The sequence below is a fragment of the Hippocampus guttulatus genome, chromosome 9 (genome assembly GCF_054856545.1).
Source record: "Hippocampus guttulatus isolate MCC_2025c chromosome 9, RoL_Hgut_1.0, whole genome shotgun sequence".
Lineage (NCBI taxonomy): Eukaryota > Metazoa > Chordata > Actinopteri > Syngnathiformes > Syngnathidae > Hippocampus > Hippocampus guttulatus.
The window spans coordinates 16,199,011-16,214,942 of record NC_141269.1 but is presented as its reverse complement, the minus strand read 5'-3'; the positions used below and the strand labels follow the sequence as shown (position 1 = coordinate 16,214,942).

The 15,932-nt window shown below is 42.3% G+C and overlaps 1 protein-coding gene across 1 annotated transcript; it reads left to right on the top strand.

Moving 5' to 3' along the window:
* The first annotated feature begins 12,940 nt into the window (after positions 1 to 12,940).
* Positions 12,941 to 15,594, top strand: LOC147200574 (keratin, type I cytoskeletal 19-like). The gene is made up of 8 exons (XM_086119595.1): positions 12,941 to 13,453; positions 13,625 to 13,707; positions 13,800 to 13,956; positions 14,052 to 14,213; positions 14,293 to 14,418; positions 14,878 to 15,098; positions 15,199 to 15,212; positions 15,299 to 15,594. The coding sequence occupies exons 1-8, from the start codon at positions 13,010 to 13,012 to the stop codon at positions 15,346 to 15,348; spliced, it is 1,257 nt and encodes a 418-aa protein (XP_085975721.1). The 5' UTR covers positions 12,941 to 13,009; the 3' UTR covers positions 15,349 to 15,594.
* The last annotated feature ends 338 nt before the right edge of the window (positions 15,595 to 15,932 follow it).

Below are 15,932 nucleotides of genomic sequence, written 5' to 3'. Positions count from 1 at the left end.
TGTTCTTCATGGTAGTAAGATATTTGCATGTGACATTTTGGAAGGTGGCAAGAGACGATCCATGTGTCGAAACTAGAGCTGTCAAATGATTAAAATATTTAATCTAATTAAAAATGCAACTGTCATAATTAACTCAAATGAACAAAAAAATTAATCGTGATTACTCACACATTTATCGTTTCTGAATTTCCTTTTATATTTTTTGTCCTACTTTTCTCCATTTTAATGCTCTCATCAACATGGAATCATGAATCAGTTTTCTACGTGAAAAATGCAAATATTTACTGAAATAATTTCGATTTTCAATTTTACATGAACATTTTTCACTTGGAGCAGTTATTCACACATAATCTCTCACACAATATTACTGTCCATCAACAACAGTGAAAAAAATATTTTGTCACACAACAGCTGCTTTAACAGCTTTTTTTATGAAATCAAAACAGAGCAATATAACATTATAAAGTGCACATCTAAGGTAAACTAGTACTCAGCCTATAGTGGATTTAAACCATGGTTGCATACTTCGTTTTTCTCAAGTTTGCTTTGAACACAGCAGTCAGGCTATGTTGATTGTGTTGGTCCTTCTTGCGCGGAAGTCTCTCTACGGTTTTGTGTAGACATCATTTCGGATGACTACACTTGGTTCGATGACAACACTGGAGACGTTTTATTTTCAGTGTGGTCGCTACCACTGCACCGCTAAACTCTCGATGTGCCTCAGCACACAGTTGCTGTCAGACGAACAGAGAGAAGCTCCACCCGCTTTATTTATATGGACACAGAACACGGTAACCTTCCACACAAAATAGTTCCAAACAAGTAACAATCGCGTCAGTGGTAGTGATGGGAATTCCGTCTCCTTTTAGAGAGCCGGCTCTTTCGGCTCCCAAATGGCTCCTCCGTTTTTTTGTTGCTTAATTTACTACCAAAAATAATGTAATATTATGTGTAAAATGAATTACTAATGCAAAAAATAGACATTATATCAAATATTTATTATTTATATGGCTTTAATTATATTCTTCTGAACATACTCAACATGGAGTACAACATGGAGTGCTACAAAAATAAAAACAAAGTACAAAGACCCATCTCAAAACAAGGTCAACAAAAAGTTCCAATCTCTGAATGTGTATATTTATAAGCTTTTAACTATTTACAGTAAAACAACATAAGCTTTGAATACCACACAACAAATTATAAATTAAAATTTGTAAAACAAAAAGAAAAAAGCAGCATCCAGGTAAAGGTTTTAGCTTGTCTTTAGCGAAGATTGGCATTAAGAAAAACCAAGTAAGTATTAAGAAAAACCAACAAAGTACAAAGACCCATCTCAAAACAAGGTCGTCAAAAAGTTCCAATCTCTGAATGTGTATATTTATAAGCTTTTAACTATTTACAGTAAAACAACATAAGCTTTGAATACCACACAACAAATTATAAATTAAAATTTGTAAAACAAAAAGAAAAAAGCAGCATCCAGGTAAAGGTTTTAGCTTGTCTTTATCGAAGATTGGCATGAGGAAAAACCAAGTGCCTCAGCTTTGAGGGGTTGATCCTGTTTCTCCTCTCAGTTAATATTTGCCCTGTTTTGGAGAAGATTCTCTCTGGGGGGACAGATGTTGCGACAACACACAGCCAACACAAAATGGCTGAAAATCACTTGCAATCATTTTACCCAGTTCCTTGTCAATTGTGTTCTGTTTTGTTGGTTTTATAGCTTTTTGCATAAAGTGGCTCATAGAGCTCTGGGTTGTACATCTAGGCAGGTGTGACATTCCAGCAGCAGCAACAGTTGCAGACACACTAGCACCTTCATCAATAGCTGGTTCCCTTGCTCGTCTTTTCTCTTCAAATTGTACTGATGGGTGGACTTTTCTGATGTGCCTGTGCAGGTTATTTGTGGAGCCTGATCGATGGGATATTTTAACCTTGCACAGTCTACACGCTGCCTTTGAACTATCAATTAAATTGAAATGAGTCCAAATTTCACTGCGTTTCCTATCCATTTTCTCACCTTTCCGCTTTCCACCGTGTTGTTTTTTTCGCTAACTAGCTCTCTCGTCTCCTCGTCTGTCTTTATGCGTGTAGACTGTGCAAGGTTAAAATATCCCATAGATCAGGCTCCACAAATAACCTGCACAGGCACATCAGAAAAGTCGTGGAAAAAGCAAGGGAATCAGCTATTAATGAAGGTGCTAGTGTGTCTGCAACTGTTGCTGCTGCTGCAATGTCACAACTGCCTAGATGTACAACCCAGAGCTCTATGAGCCACTTTATGCAAAAAGCTATAAAACCAGCAAAACAGAACACAATTGACAAGGAACTGGGTAAAATGATTGCAAGTGATTTTCAGCCATTTTGTGTTGGCTGTGTGTTGTAGCAACATCTGTCCCCTCAGAGAGAATCTTCTCCAAAACAGGGCAAATATTAACAGAGAGGAGAAACAGGATCAACCCCTCAAAGCTGAGGCACTTGGTTTTTCTTCATGCCAATCTTCGCTAAAGACAAGCTAAAACCTTTACCTGGATGCTGCTTTTTTCTTTTTGTTTTACAAATTTTAATTTATAAATTGTTGTGTGGTATTCAACGCTTACTTATGTTGTTTTACTGTAAATAGTTAAAAGCTTATAAATATACACATTCAGAGATTGGAACTTTTTGACGACCTTGTTTTGAGATGGGTCTTTGTACTTTGTTTTTATTTTTGTAGCACTCCATGTTGTACTCCATGTTGAGTATGTTCAGAAGAATATAAATAAAGTCATATAAATAATAAATATTTGATATAATGTCTATGTTTTGCATTAGTAATTCATTTTACACATAATATTACGTTATTTTTGGTATTAAATTTATTGAAGCAACAAAAAAAACTGAGGAGCCATTTGGGAGTCGAAAGAGCCGGCTCTTTTTAGGGAGCCGAGCCAAAAGAGCCGGCTCTCTAAAAGGAGCCGGAATTCCCATCACTACTGCTCAGTGTGCTGCTGTGTGTGTGTCTCTTCTCTAACCCCTCCCCCTTCTCTAAACTGCAGCGTGTGTGTGTGTGTGTGTGTGCGTAACCCTCCCCTTCCTCTTCTACCACGGATCTTGACCAATCACGTGCGGCTTTAACCGAAGGGGGGAAAAAAACAGGAGAAAAAAAAAGTCGTCTCCTATTCGGACCGGCTCCCATCGTTCACTTCAAAGAGCCGGCTCTCGAGTGATGTTCGCGAACGACACATCACTAGTCAGTGGCATACATCGTATTCGACAGGCTACCTGCTCTTTATTCACCAGAGGCTCATCAACCTAGTCTCTTATTCCTCTCCCGAAACAGTGTCTTCTCCCGCTTGGTGTACCTTAGCCTTCTCCGCTACGAACAATCTCTGTACACAGCTTGTAATGGAGGCTCTCGCTGGCAATCCGTAGTGGAGTCGTTCGATGCAATGCGAATGATTTCAGCTTGAGTCGAGCTGTGGACAATGTTGACAGGCTTGCATGCAGTAGCCATACATTTAGCTATGGCTTTAGCAAATTTGTTCTTCGTCGTGTCATCCATTTTCTTCGTTTTGAAATGATCCATAGCTGTCTGTCTGAGACGAGGGGGCGGAGTACTCACGTCAGCTGTGTGCTTGGCCATTAAGTGGTATTTCAGACTCGACGTGCTATGATGATAGCTCAGTTTACGACTGCAAAACATACAGGTAACTTTGGTCTTGTCAGTGGAACAATCTGGCAACTTTTTAAAAGTAAACTTTCCATTCATAAACTCTTTACGTATCTGTTTTTGGTGGCTGGCAAAACAAACGTGCGTGGACCTGTGCAGCGCGCTTGTTTTGTTTCTGGCGTATTTATAGAGAAACGTAACATCCGCTGTGACGTGTGCCGCGTTAATCTCGCGATAAAAAATGTAATCCCGTTAAAATTCATTTAAATTAATGCCAATAAAAATGCGCTAAATTGACAGCTCTAGTCGAAACATTAACTATCCATTCATCCATCCATCCATTTTCTAATCGGCTTATCCTCACAAGGGTCACGGGCGTGCTGAAGGCCTGTCCCAGCTGTCTTCAGCCAGTAGGTAGGATACACCCTGAACTGGCTGCCAGCCACTCGTAGAGCACACATTGACAAACAACCATCTGTGCTCACACCTATAGGAACAATTTAGAGTGTTCCATTAACCCGTCAGGCATGTTTTTGGAAAGTGTAAGGAAACCGGAGTACCCGGAGAAAACCCACGCAGGCAAGGGGAGAACATGCAAACTACACACAAGGCCAGAGCTGGAATCGAACCCTACACCTCTGCACTGTGAGGCCAACGCGCTAACGAGTCAACCACCGGGCCACCTGAAACTTTAACTGTTCACTGAAAATTGAACGATAAAATAGTAATAGTAATAATGACAGTGTATCAAATTGATATACTGTACCTGTAGCGCTTCAATTGACACATTTATAGTTTAATGCCAGTGAAAGGAAACATTTTAGTGTGAGTCAGCTATTATCTCATTTTCGGTGTAATATTTTTGGGCAGAGAACGTCGTGTTTCGTCATTTGTTTACGATGCTCATTTAAAAATGTGAGGAGCGAAGATTTTTCGAAGATGGCACCTGCTAATTGAAGAGGAGAAAAGCGCAGGGATCGTAAAAAAAACAATTACATTCATGGCAACAGCACTATAACATCGGTGAGACGTGCGTTTTTACACACGTTTTTCACTATTTGACCATTTCTTTGCATTAAATAGAAAATACAATGACCTAGTTTCAAGACTTTTTGTACTCCAGCGTCTTCTGCTGGCCGGGTGCGGTAGGACACTGTGCTTCTTGTTCCTTGACCCAAAGGTGCCGTTGCCTCCTCATGTCGCCGTTCGTCGCTGCTGCACATCTGGGAGGGTGGCAAAGTAACAAAATTGAAGAGGTCATTTGAGAACGTTTTGATCGCAGGTGCGACTTAACACAGGTTGGTCTGCAACAGTGTTCTGTTTTTTTCCGTAAGATTTAACCAGATTTGGAAGGTGTGTTGAGCTTTAAAAAGAGGGAAATTAAGATTTATAACTGTTTACACTGATTTATTGTTTACCACGGAAGATTCCCTGAGCCAGACGTGATGGGGTGTTTAGATATACTTTTACTCCTCCTTTATATTTAAGTACACTTTTTAAAGTATTCCTTAGCCCCTGCTTTCACATACTTACACTGTCAACAAGTGGGAATGAGATACTGTTGTACGGTGGCGAGAGGTGAGTCTTCAGTCTTAATTGAATTAATCCAACTCTTCAGAATACCATCACATCACAAAAATTCATGTACAAATATGCTATACACAGTCATGTTAAAGAAGAGACTTTGGCATTTTGCATATATAAGGATGAATACTAAAGCAAGAAAGACATACCTTTTTCTTTCAATACATGACCTTCAAACAACTCCAAACTTCGACACTACAATATATCGCAATCAAAATTTATCAAAACAAAACTTTAAATAAAACAAATCGTATTCGGCAGAGATGCTGATGCAGGCTCAGCAGATCTCTTATCTTTGCTCTTCTTGTGTGCAAGCTAACTGTTCCATTCATACGTGATGCTTTGAAAGCACCCAAAAGAAACATCTCAGGGTTTGATACAAGCCAGCCAGCAACAGTGTTGGTTGACCTAGATTCATAAAAATCAGTTCTTTGCCTTTAAAAATACACCCTGCAATTTAATTTTTAATCATGTGAGACATCAATCTTTGGTGCACATTTTAAGCGCAACCAATCAGAGGGACAAATGTAATTTAACCAATCAGAGGTTATAAAATTACAGACATCACTCCAAGGATTTGTGAAGGCGCAGAATGGTGAATCCAACATTTCCTAACCCACGGGCTGGGCAGCTGTGGATTTTGAGCAGAGTGGGTTAGTTTCATCCAATTTTGCCACAGCAAATTGTGTTGAAGATCAGATTTGGGAAGGTGCGAGAGCTGAAGCTGGTGGCCATTTTGTCTGTATAAAATTTGAAGTAAATTTTATGTGATATTCTTATAAAACATTGGTGGTGGCTGGATGGCTCAGTGGGTAACCGGGCTGATTTGGGGAATAGGGTTCAAATACCGGTCAGGGTAGATGGCCCAAGTTCAAATTCCATTCGGGCCATTATACAGTACAGACAGGCTGGCCTTAATTCACACATGATTCTTGTCCAAAGAGCAAGCAGTGTTGGAGAGTCAAGCGAGTTTAAAGAATAATAGCCCAGTGACCAATCATGGCACAGTATACGTCAACACCCCCCAGCAAGCCTTCACGCCCACTCTTCCTTTTCCGAACAAAAGAACCGACAGAATTAATGTGCACCGCAATCTGAACAAAAGGTGATTTGGGCCTCTCTCTTCTTAGCTCTTAACCTACAAGTTCTGACACATTCTGCAGCTCCTTGCTGTGCACATGCAGGCATGCACATTGTGGAGGTTTTGTGAAGAAAAAAAAAACAACCAAAAAAAACCCAACCCACATACTTTCAGCGTGTCTGTGTGTATCACAGGAAGAGAGAGAAAAGCATGTGTCCGTACTGACATTCGTCTTTTAAACACATCAGTGACTGTAATTGTTCCACAGTGGGCTCCCCTGGGGATGAAATTAAAGCCCTCACTTGTAATCTAACATTTGGGCCAAATTTGAGGCCCCCCCCCGTTCCTGCATAGTAACAAAGGCCTGATTATCAAATGTCTCTAAAAGACTATCCAGAGTGATTGTGGTATAGGAGAGAGGTTTTACCTCCCTTGTTTGTTTGGACAACAACAAGCATACATGTTAGTTGATTAAACCAGTTCACCATTTTCACTCGCAAACCTATGTGGGTGGCGAAAACAGAGCAAAGAACTCTGTTAATGCGACATGAAATGGAACAACAGTCATTTAGTAAGCGACCTGAAGGTTGCAGTGTTGGCAGACACAAAAAGAGGAGCAACTGGTTGTGTTGAGTGTTTGCATAACTGTATCTTTTGTCATTCACCACAATAATTATTGTACAACTAATCGTGACTACTTTTTTCTTCTTCTTCGTACTTTCTGGCAATCTGGCTGCCCTGAGTCACCACGCTGCCTCTCACAGGTCAGTATTGGTACTACATCAGACGTTACTGTAGGTGTGGTGTTCCACGTTACTTTTAACGAGTATGCCACACGGTGGTGGAATTCTTCAGAAAAATGCTGCTACATGGAATTGTTTTCTATTGTGTATTGTGGTTTGCGAGTGAAAATGGTGAACTGGTTTAATCGACCAACATGTATGGTTGTTGTTGTGCAAACAGACACGGGAGGTAAAATCTCTCCCCCATACCACAATCACTCAGGATAGTCTTTTAGAAGAATTCCAAGATAAAAGTCAGAACTCTGACTCCACTATTTCGTTTTCTTGGCCTGCCTGTATTTTATGAATTGCCACTAGAGGAGGCTGTGTAACCGTGAAAGTTACCTTCAGTGTTCAAACCCTCTGATCCCATGAAGGGTGTGGCACTGGGATGGTCTGATGTGTTTGTCAAATAAATAAAATCAAATACAAGGATCTGCAAGAAATATTAAGACTTTGGTTTTTATTTCGATGTTAATATCATGTATTTCTTATCTTGCGACACGGTGTTTCATTGTATTGTCAACGACAGCAGGAAGAAGAGCTTAGGCATCTCAAGTAAACATGAAAGGTTTTTGGAGAGCAACATCTGTTTTCCAAATTAATTTCCAAAAACAAAAAACTTATATCTCTTTTATGTAACAACCCACCCTCACTCCACGTTTATCTTTTTCAAATCATTTTAATGATCCAAGCTATGATATCTATTGACACAAGCACGCAGTTGTGTGCTTACCCAAATTGAAATAGATGACGACTTTACGAGCTTTTATACACATGTCGGTGAATGTTTAACACACACACACACACACACACTCACACACACACACACACACACACACACACTCGGATTGCTGGACTTTTGGTGCAGGCGTCGCATGCTGGGAAGCTATTGCACAGCGCAGTCCGAATAGTTGAAGAGGATGTGATAATGCCTGCGGTGGGGTGTGGTACACTGACAGGAGCCTCCGAGGAGTGCGCATGCCATGATTCACTGTTGATCCAATACAGAGAACTGCTAACTCTGCTATATAGGAAACATGTGTTGAAGAGATGCCTGCAACTCTGCAAGCATGCAACACATCACGATTGGTGGATGCAGAAAGTCTGTCAAAGTACCCTCATTAATAAATCAATTTTGTCTTCAGAATATTCATCCATCCATCCATTTTCCGAACCGCTTAATCCTCACTAGGGTCGCGGGGCAGAATATTCATTGATTCAACAAATAATAGAAGTGTATGAGACGGTGGCTCATGTAAAACCTGATCTGGATGTGCCTAATCAGAGAGCATTATCAGCATTTATAAGAAAGGAACAATGTTCATGTATGCTAAAGTGACCATTGTAACCAGACCCGAAGATAGTAAGTGCCATTTAAGCATGAGAAGTGAGTGACGTGCTTCATTTGTTGCTGGGATACAAGAAAATAACAGATACTGTTTTGAGCGTGATACGTTGAAGCAGACAATAGATTTCCCGTTGTGATTTTCCCTTTCATTCCCAGTGCCGCGTTAAGACAACGGACAGAATACTTCTGACAGATTTATATTGACTTACTAGCCTGCCTTCAAAGACAAACAGCTGAATCGCTTTGTATTTTGCTTTTTCTTAGGATTTGCTGGATTTTTAATCTTTTAACATATTGAAAAAGACGGAACTGCATGTCGTCAGGCCAGAAATCAACAAATTCTGTGAGACCTCAACTCACAGAATCAAACATTTATTGCATTGAATATTTGTTTTAAAAAAAGTAGATCTGTGTCATGCATTATCGATACCAATCACTTTACGCCTTTGTAACATCAACATTGTTTATATTTGTTTATAGTGACCAGTAGTGGGTTGTCAGGCCCACCAAAGCCTTCAACACACCAAAGAAAAACGTACCCACAATTACAACCTACATTTTATTTGTTAGATGAAAATTGGATCAATTTGATCTCAAAGGTCTATTCTCTTCATTTTGTAGCATTTCACTCAGCTGCACTGCTTCAAGTACTATGTGTGTATATATTGTATTTTTTGTCCAATCAGATTTCAGCCTCTTGTGTGCTTCCCGTGTCCATTTCATCAGTTTATAAACTTTTTATATTTCTTGAAAAATAATAAGAGATCTTCAAAAGTGAACAAATCAGAGTCAACCGGCATTCCAGTACAGTTAATGTTCATCCTGGGATGTTCCACTGTATTTATTTCTCTTCCCTCCCTCACAACTTGGCAATTATTTTACAGCCCGTGTCATCAGTCGGCTAGGAATGTGACGTAACTTTCACAAGGCATTACAAGCAAGAACTCTGGACGAAAACGAGATGAGAAAAGGAAAGGCCAACTCCAAATCCACCCAGGTAGATGCGTTCGCTTCAAGTATGCAGTGAGCTCATGTTGGCTTTACTTGACTTCTCTGACCAAGCACTGGCATTGGAAAAAGGGAGTGGGCAGAAGATATTTCACAGAGTCATGCAGTATATGACAAGTGAACACTCCCATAAAGTACACAAGCATTTAGATAAAGTGAGCAGGAATGTGTTTGAAGATTTGTGGGTGATAGAGAAAAATGTTCAAGATAATGCGTTATTATGGATTGTAAATCTTTGGATCTTAATTCTACTAATTCTAGTGTTGTGACATACCGACTTTGCTCCAAATCCTGTTGCACTCATGCTGATTTCGTAGGAGTTTGAAATTCTCTTGAAAATCAGGACTGTTGCAAAATCAGCACACGAACACGCACACACATACCCGTGATCATAGACGAACACAATGCACGGGTGATCGCCATAGAATTATCGCAACAGGCACTAAAAATAAATTCAGGAGTGAATAATTATGGAAGGTTTTTTTTTAATTCAACGATGTAAGCAAGAGTCATTTGGTTTGGGTGTAAAGGCCCATTTTCCACGTTGCATGAAAATGCTGTGACTGCAGCGTGAAACGCACGACAAAGTTTTGTCAGTCTCTCTCTAGATATTCTACTTTGTGACCTGCACTTGAATGGGACACTTTGCTGCACACATATCAGGCAGCATATCCAACAGTTTGAAATGAAACTTTCACTCTGAAGCCTAGTACATGCGTGATGATTTTGAAAAATGAGAGACCGTGTCTGCCATTGTCACACATGTCAAGGATTTTCAATTGTTCAGGATTATCTTTCGAGGCATTTGGTGATCGGGCTTTTGGAGACTTGGATGTTAAATGAAAATCAGCCTCAATACAAGATGAGTCTACATACTTGACTTCCAAAAAAACCCATACAGTACATTCAAAATAATGTCATAATTACATGTGAATATCAATGATTAAATGTTACAATTACTGCAACAGTCAGAACCAGAAGCAGCTGAGAGAGAGAGAGATTGTTTTATTGTCATTTTATGTTTTATGACTTATGTCTTGGACTTTTTTCTTTATTCTTTCGATATATTTTGTGCAGCTTTATTTGGATTTTTATTGACATACCCATTAATTGTTGACTTTTGTTTTAGAACAATTTTGATTTTTTTTGCCACATTCAAAAGGTTTCACTGTTACGTTTACTTTTGGCGAGGGGGGATTATGTTCATATTTACAACAGTGCTATTTCCCCTTATTAAAACCGGGTTACGGGGGTTGGGGGATACTGAAACCGATTTATGGCATTTCCTTTCATTTTAACGGGGAGAGTTGTTTCGACATATGAGTGATTTCATGACATGCCTGGTCATGGGATGGATGAAACTGGTAAGTCCAGGCACCACTTCATTAGATGTACAGTAAATGTAACACTATTCTCCTTATTGTAAGATCCTGGGCTCACAGTAGCAGTCATTTTCATTTTTGAGACGCTCCATTTTAAGAGGTACGATTTGCATGTCATGTTGCTATGAAGTAGACACAGCAAATGGGCGTTTACTTACTTGCATACTGGAGGAACATGTATTATTTGACTGAAACATTAACATTAGCCACAATGTTATCTTTTGTAAAAGGCGTGGTGCACCCTGGACTGGTTGCGAGGAAATTGCAGGATGCATTCCATTTACAAATTGTGATGCAATTATGGTGGCCCGGTAATCGAGTGGTTCACAGTGCAGAGATACCGGGCTCAATTCCAGCTCTGGCCTTCCTGTGTGGAGTTTGCATGTTCTCCCCATGCATGCGTGGGTTTTCTCCGGGTACTCCGGTTTCCTCCCACATTCCAAAAAAAAACATGCATGGCAGGCTGATTGAACACTCCAAATTGTCCCTTGGTGTAATTGTGAACATGAATGGTTGTTCGTTTCTGTGTGCCCTGCGATTGGCTGGCAACCGGTTCGGGTTGTCCCCCACCCACTGCCCGAAGACAGCTGGGATCGGCTCCAGCATTCCCCGCGACCCTAGTGAGGATAAAGCGGTTCGGAAAATGAATGAATGAATGAATGATACAGTTATTTCTTGTTGCACGTGCAAGTAGTTCTGGGAGGTCACATTAAAGTAAAAGGATTTTACTTTGAAGTACATTTTGTGTCACATATTGATGACAATTAAAGGTGTAAAATCATCTTTACGTTGCTGCAATGTGAATAGAACATGGAAAAGGCTGACTTTCCTCCATGCTTGCAACAGAACTTCACTACTCCAAAGGCCAGAGTGTTGGTCTTTGTGATTTTGTTTGTTCAAACACCACTTTTTGTATGTTCACCTCAAAGTGCATTGAGCAAGCAAAATAGTTTGTTCATCATACATCATACAGTGAAATTCAAGGCAATCACCATATGCCTGAACAGGGTTTCATGAAACATAGCAGTGAAAGATCTCTCACAGTACTGCAGAGTGAGACCAAACCCTGTTGCTACAACCAATAAGAAGCATGAGTCATTTCTCCCTTTGGCTGAGGGGTGATGACCCCACAAGCCTCTCCCATCTCCAACAGCGGAGAAAAGTTGGCCCAGAGCCTAAACGGAGATAAGGAGTTGCACACATACTTGCACTCCAGCAGTCCTGCATGCACACACGAGAGTAACACACAGTCCCTTCATACGCACCGTTTCCTCCCCAAAACAGGCCCTAACAGGGGCCAAAATCAAAACACTCAAGAACACACACACATGCATGCGAGCGCACACACAGGAACTGGGAGGGGATGTCGAGCGTGATATGGTGAACAATAGAGGCACAGATTCCTTTCTCATGGGCTTGTCAATAACTAGGGGGGAAAAATATATATATATATACTGTATATGTATTGTTTTTTTTTTAAATTAAATGTTGGCCATAAGGTCACCGCCACAAGTTCAGTTATGAAACGTCCACTCCTCCTACAGAGTGCGAGGATAAGTCCATAGTTTTTTGATAGGAACAACTTGCATGCTAAGTGATGATGTTAAAGTTGTCACGCGTCAAAAAAAAATAAAGCAGCGAGTCACTTCATATTTGCATGTGAACATTCAAACTGGTATGAATGAGAGTAGACTAGCAGGTATTTAGATAAGCATGCAGAAATGTTAAAAGTGACACTCTCACACACACGCACGCACACACACGCACGCACGCACACACACACACACGCGCACACCTGTACAGAACTCTAGCTCCCTCAAACATGAACACAAAAGCAGCAACACACACACACACACACACACACACACACACACACACACACACACACACACACACACACACACACACACACTCACACATTCCATGAGAGTGCCCTCATAGTGGGAAAGGGAAAAAAAAACCCATCGGTCCTTAAAGAAAAACAAATGGTGGCTGTGTTGAAGGGCAGAGCAAAACTCCCTCCTTCCCTCGCCTCCTCCCCTCCCTCCCACCAGCCAGACCCGCCCCAGGACCAGCACTATATCAGGAGCTGGCTTGCCGCTACCCATCTCCACTCCTGGTTCAAGCGGCTCAACTCCTCTCGTCTCCTCTCTCGAAAGACTCTCAGCCATGCAGTCCAGCTACAGCATCTCGGGCGGGCCCATCTCGATGAGCAGACAGAGCTACGGCTATTCATCCAGAGCTGCGCCCAAAGCTCACAGCTTGTCCGGACTGAGCCTCAGAGGTCCTCGCATCTCCTCTTCCAGCATGCGCACTGTTTCATCCGGGGTCGGCGGCGGCTATGGCGGCGGCTACGGCGGCGGCTACGGTGGCGGCTTGGCCTCCTTCGACCTGTCCAATGCTTTGGACCAGAACACCATTCAGCTGAACGAGAAGGCCACCATGCAGAACCTGAATGATCGTCTGGCCTCCTACCTGGAGAAGGTGCGCTCTCTGGAGGCTGCCAACGCCAAGCTGGAGAAGCAGATCAGAGAGTACTACGAGCAGAAGGGGCCTGCGGCCGACAGGGACTACAGCAACTACTGGGCCATTATCAATGACCTGAAGGACAAGGTAGGCTGGGTCAACACCATGCAAGAAGTTTACACGCTTGTTAATCATTACCATGGAAAACTGATACAGGTTTTAGAAATGTCGACTTGGCTCATACGTATGATTGTATCAAGTAGAAAACAGCTGCTGTCTAACGCATCCGACCAATTCTCCAAATGCACTCCAATTTAGATCATGGCCGCCACCATCGGCAATGCCAACATCCTCCTCCAGATTGACAACTCCAAACTGGCTGCTGATGACTTCAGAACCAAGTAAGTGTAAGAACCTTGGCTAGCATAGCTTCGTTTAATCGGCGCTCATATTCCAAACATCATGTTCATTCCACTTTCTTTGACAAAATCAGGTTTGAGCATGAGCTGATGATGCGGCAGTCTGTTGAAGCCGACATTGCCAACCTGCGCCGCCTGCTTGACCAAACCACTCTGACGAAAGCCGACCTGGAGATGCAGATTGAGGGTCTGCAAGATGAGCTGGCCTACCTCAAGAAGAACCACGCAGAGGTACCATATTCTTCACGAGTGCAATTCTTGTTAGAACGCCCTCTGAAAAGGTTTAAAATTCGAACTTTTTTTTCGTGGGCGGGTGTGCTACTCAGGAGCTGGCAGCGATGCGAACACAGCTGTCCGGCACAGTCAATGTGGAGGTTGACGCCGCACCCCAACAGGACCTCAACAAAGTCCTGGAGGAGATCCGCGCCCAGTATGAAACTATCACAGATAAACATCGCCGCGACCAGGAAGCCTGGTTTAACGAGAAGGTAACACAATTTTACATTTGAAAAACCCCAACTCATATACAGATACTTTGAATTAGACTGAGGGCTTTTCTCTCCCTAGTCGGCCGCCTTGACCAAGGAGGTGACCATCAGCACAGAGACCATCCAGACGTCCAAGACAGAAATCGGGGACCTAAGACGTACGCTGCAGGGCCTGGAGATCGAGCTGCAGTCCCAACTCAGCATGGTGAGAGATGAAAGCCAGACGGCCTTCTCACAAGCTCGCCTTATATGAGCAAAACCTCCCAGATGCCTCTCTTGTCCAGGGAAAAGGAGACAGTGATAAAGGGCGCGGAAGGAGGGCTTTACAGAAGAATGCGTTTGGGAGGGGAGATTAGGGGGTGGACTGGGAGAGGAAAACATTTCACAGTCTGGTCAGATTCTGGTAGACACTAAAGAGCTTGAAGAAAAGGGAAGGAATGCAGAACACGATGGTCTTGTAAGACCACGGGTCACTGGAGTTCAAGAAGGTCCCCCTGGGACTTTTGCAATGAGTCAAAAAGGACGTTAAATAAAAACACTAAGTGTTGAAAACATCGCCGTAGTGTCAGATACAATTCAGGGTGTGGCTGGTCTGCGTTATTTTTCACATTCAGTGTGACAGTGGTGCAAGTACACATGCGCTTTTTGTTGTAACCCTCTACAGAAAGGGGCGCTGGAAAACACGTTGGCAGAGACAGATGCTCGTTACAGCGCCATGCTCGCCAGCTTCCAGAACACAATCAACATGCTCGAGGCAGAACTCGCCAACATGCGCGCCAGCATTGAGCAGCAGGGCCAGGACTACAGGATGCTGCTGGACATCAAGACCAGGCTGGAGCAGGAGATTGCAACCTACAGGAGCCTACTGGACTCAGAGGAATCCAGGTAGATGAAAACAGACATATTTGGAGGGAACGTATATTGGAGAACATACATTTTGAACCGGCCAGTCATTGTTCCTTTTCTCTTTCCTTTCTCAATTCAGGCCAATTGGTTCAGGTAAGTGATTCTTAATGCCAGGCAAGGATATATGACATCACCGCATGGAAACTTGAAACGCTGCCATGATTTTGTCTTGTTCACAGGGAGCAGCAAGACCACAGTCACGACCACCACTGTGCGCACTTCCAGCTAAAAGGCTAAAAGGGCCACCTGGCAGGACAACAAATGGTTGCAAACACACGCACACACACTGTCTAATAAAAGATGTTACACCTGATAAGTGAAATTAAAAAAGAACTGACAGAAAATGCAAGTTGAAGGCTGGGCTTGAGACTGAGAGGAGACGGAAGGCTGCGTTTAAGTTCTCGGCATAGAAGAAATGTCTGTATGTGTGTGTTTGCATGCGCCGTCTAAGCAATAAACCTGCTGGTGAATACAAGCTGTGTCATTTTTGAGACTTCATCTTAATGCCGTGACAGCTCTGTTTATGCAGTTGTCATAGCAACGGAGTTACAATGCGGGAGGTGGGAAATGGGGGCGGTGGAAATGTGTGTTCCGCAAGGGCGGCGTTGTCAGGAAAAGGGTGAACAATGGTCAAACGTATTCATGTTAAACTCGGTGCCCTCAACGTCTCTGATCAGAAACTTGAAGAGAGATGAAAACTAAACAGAGCAAGTGACCCCTCGATTTACTCAGAAGACACACCCTGAGGGCTGACTAATCTAGGCCTTGGAGGCTGTCAACACTGTTACATAAACTCTTGTTACCTAAGTGACA

What these genes read in the sequence shown, in the direction of transcription:
- LOC147200574 (XM_086119595.1), top strand. Translation starts at nt 13,010, where the DNA reads ATGCAGTCCAGCTACAGCATCTCGGGCGGGCCCATCTCGATGAGCAGA. An exon ending in TCAATGACCTGAAGGACAAG is followed by an intron (nt 13,454 to 13,624) that starts GTAGGCTGGGTC and finishes ACTCCAATTTAG; the next exon opens with ATCATGGCCGCCACCATCGG. An exon ending in AAGCCTGGTTTAACGAGAAG is followed by an intron (nt 14,214 to 14,292) that starts GTAACACAATTT and finishes TTCTCTCCCTAG; the next exon opens with TCGGCCGCCTTGACCAAGGA.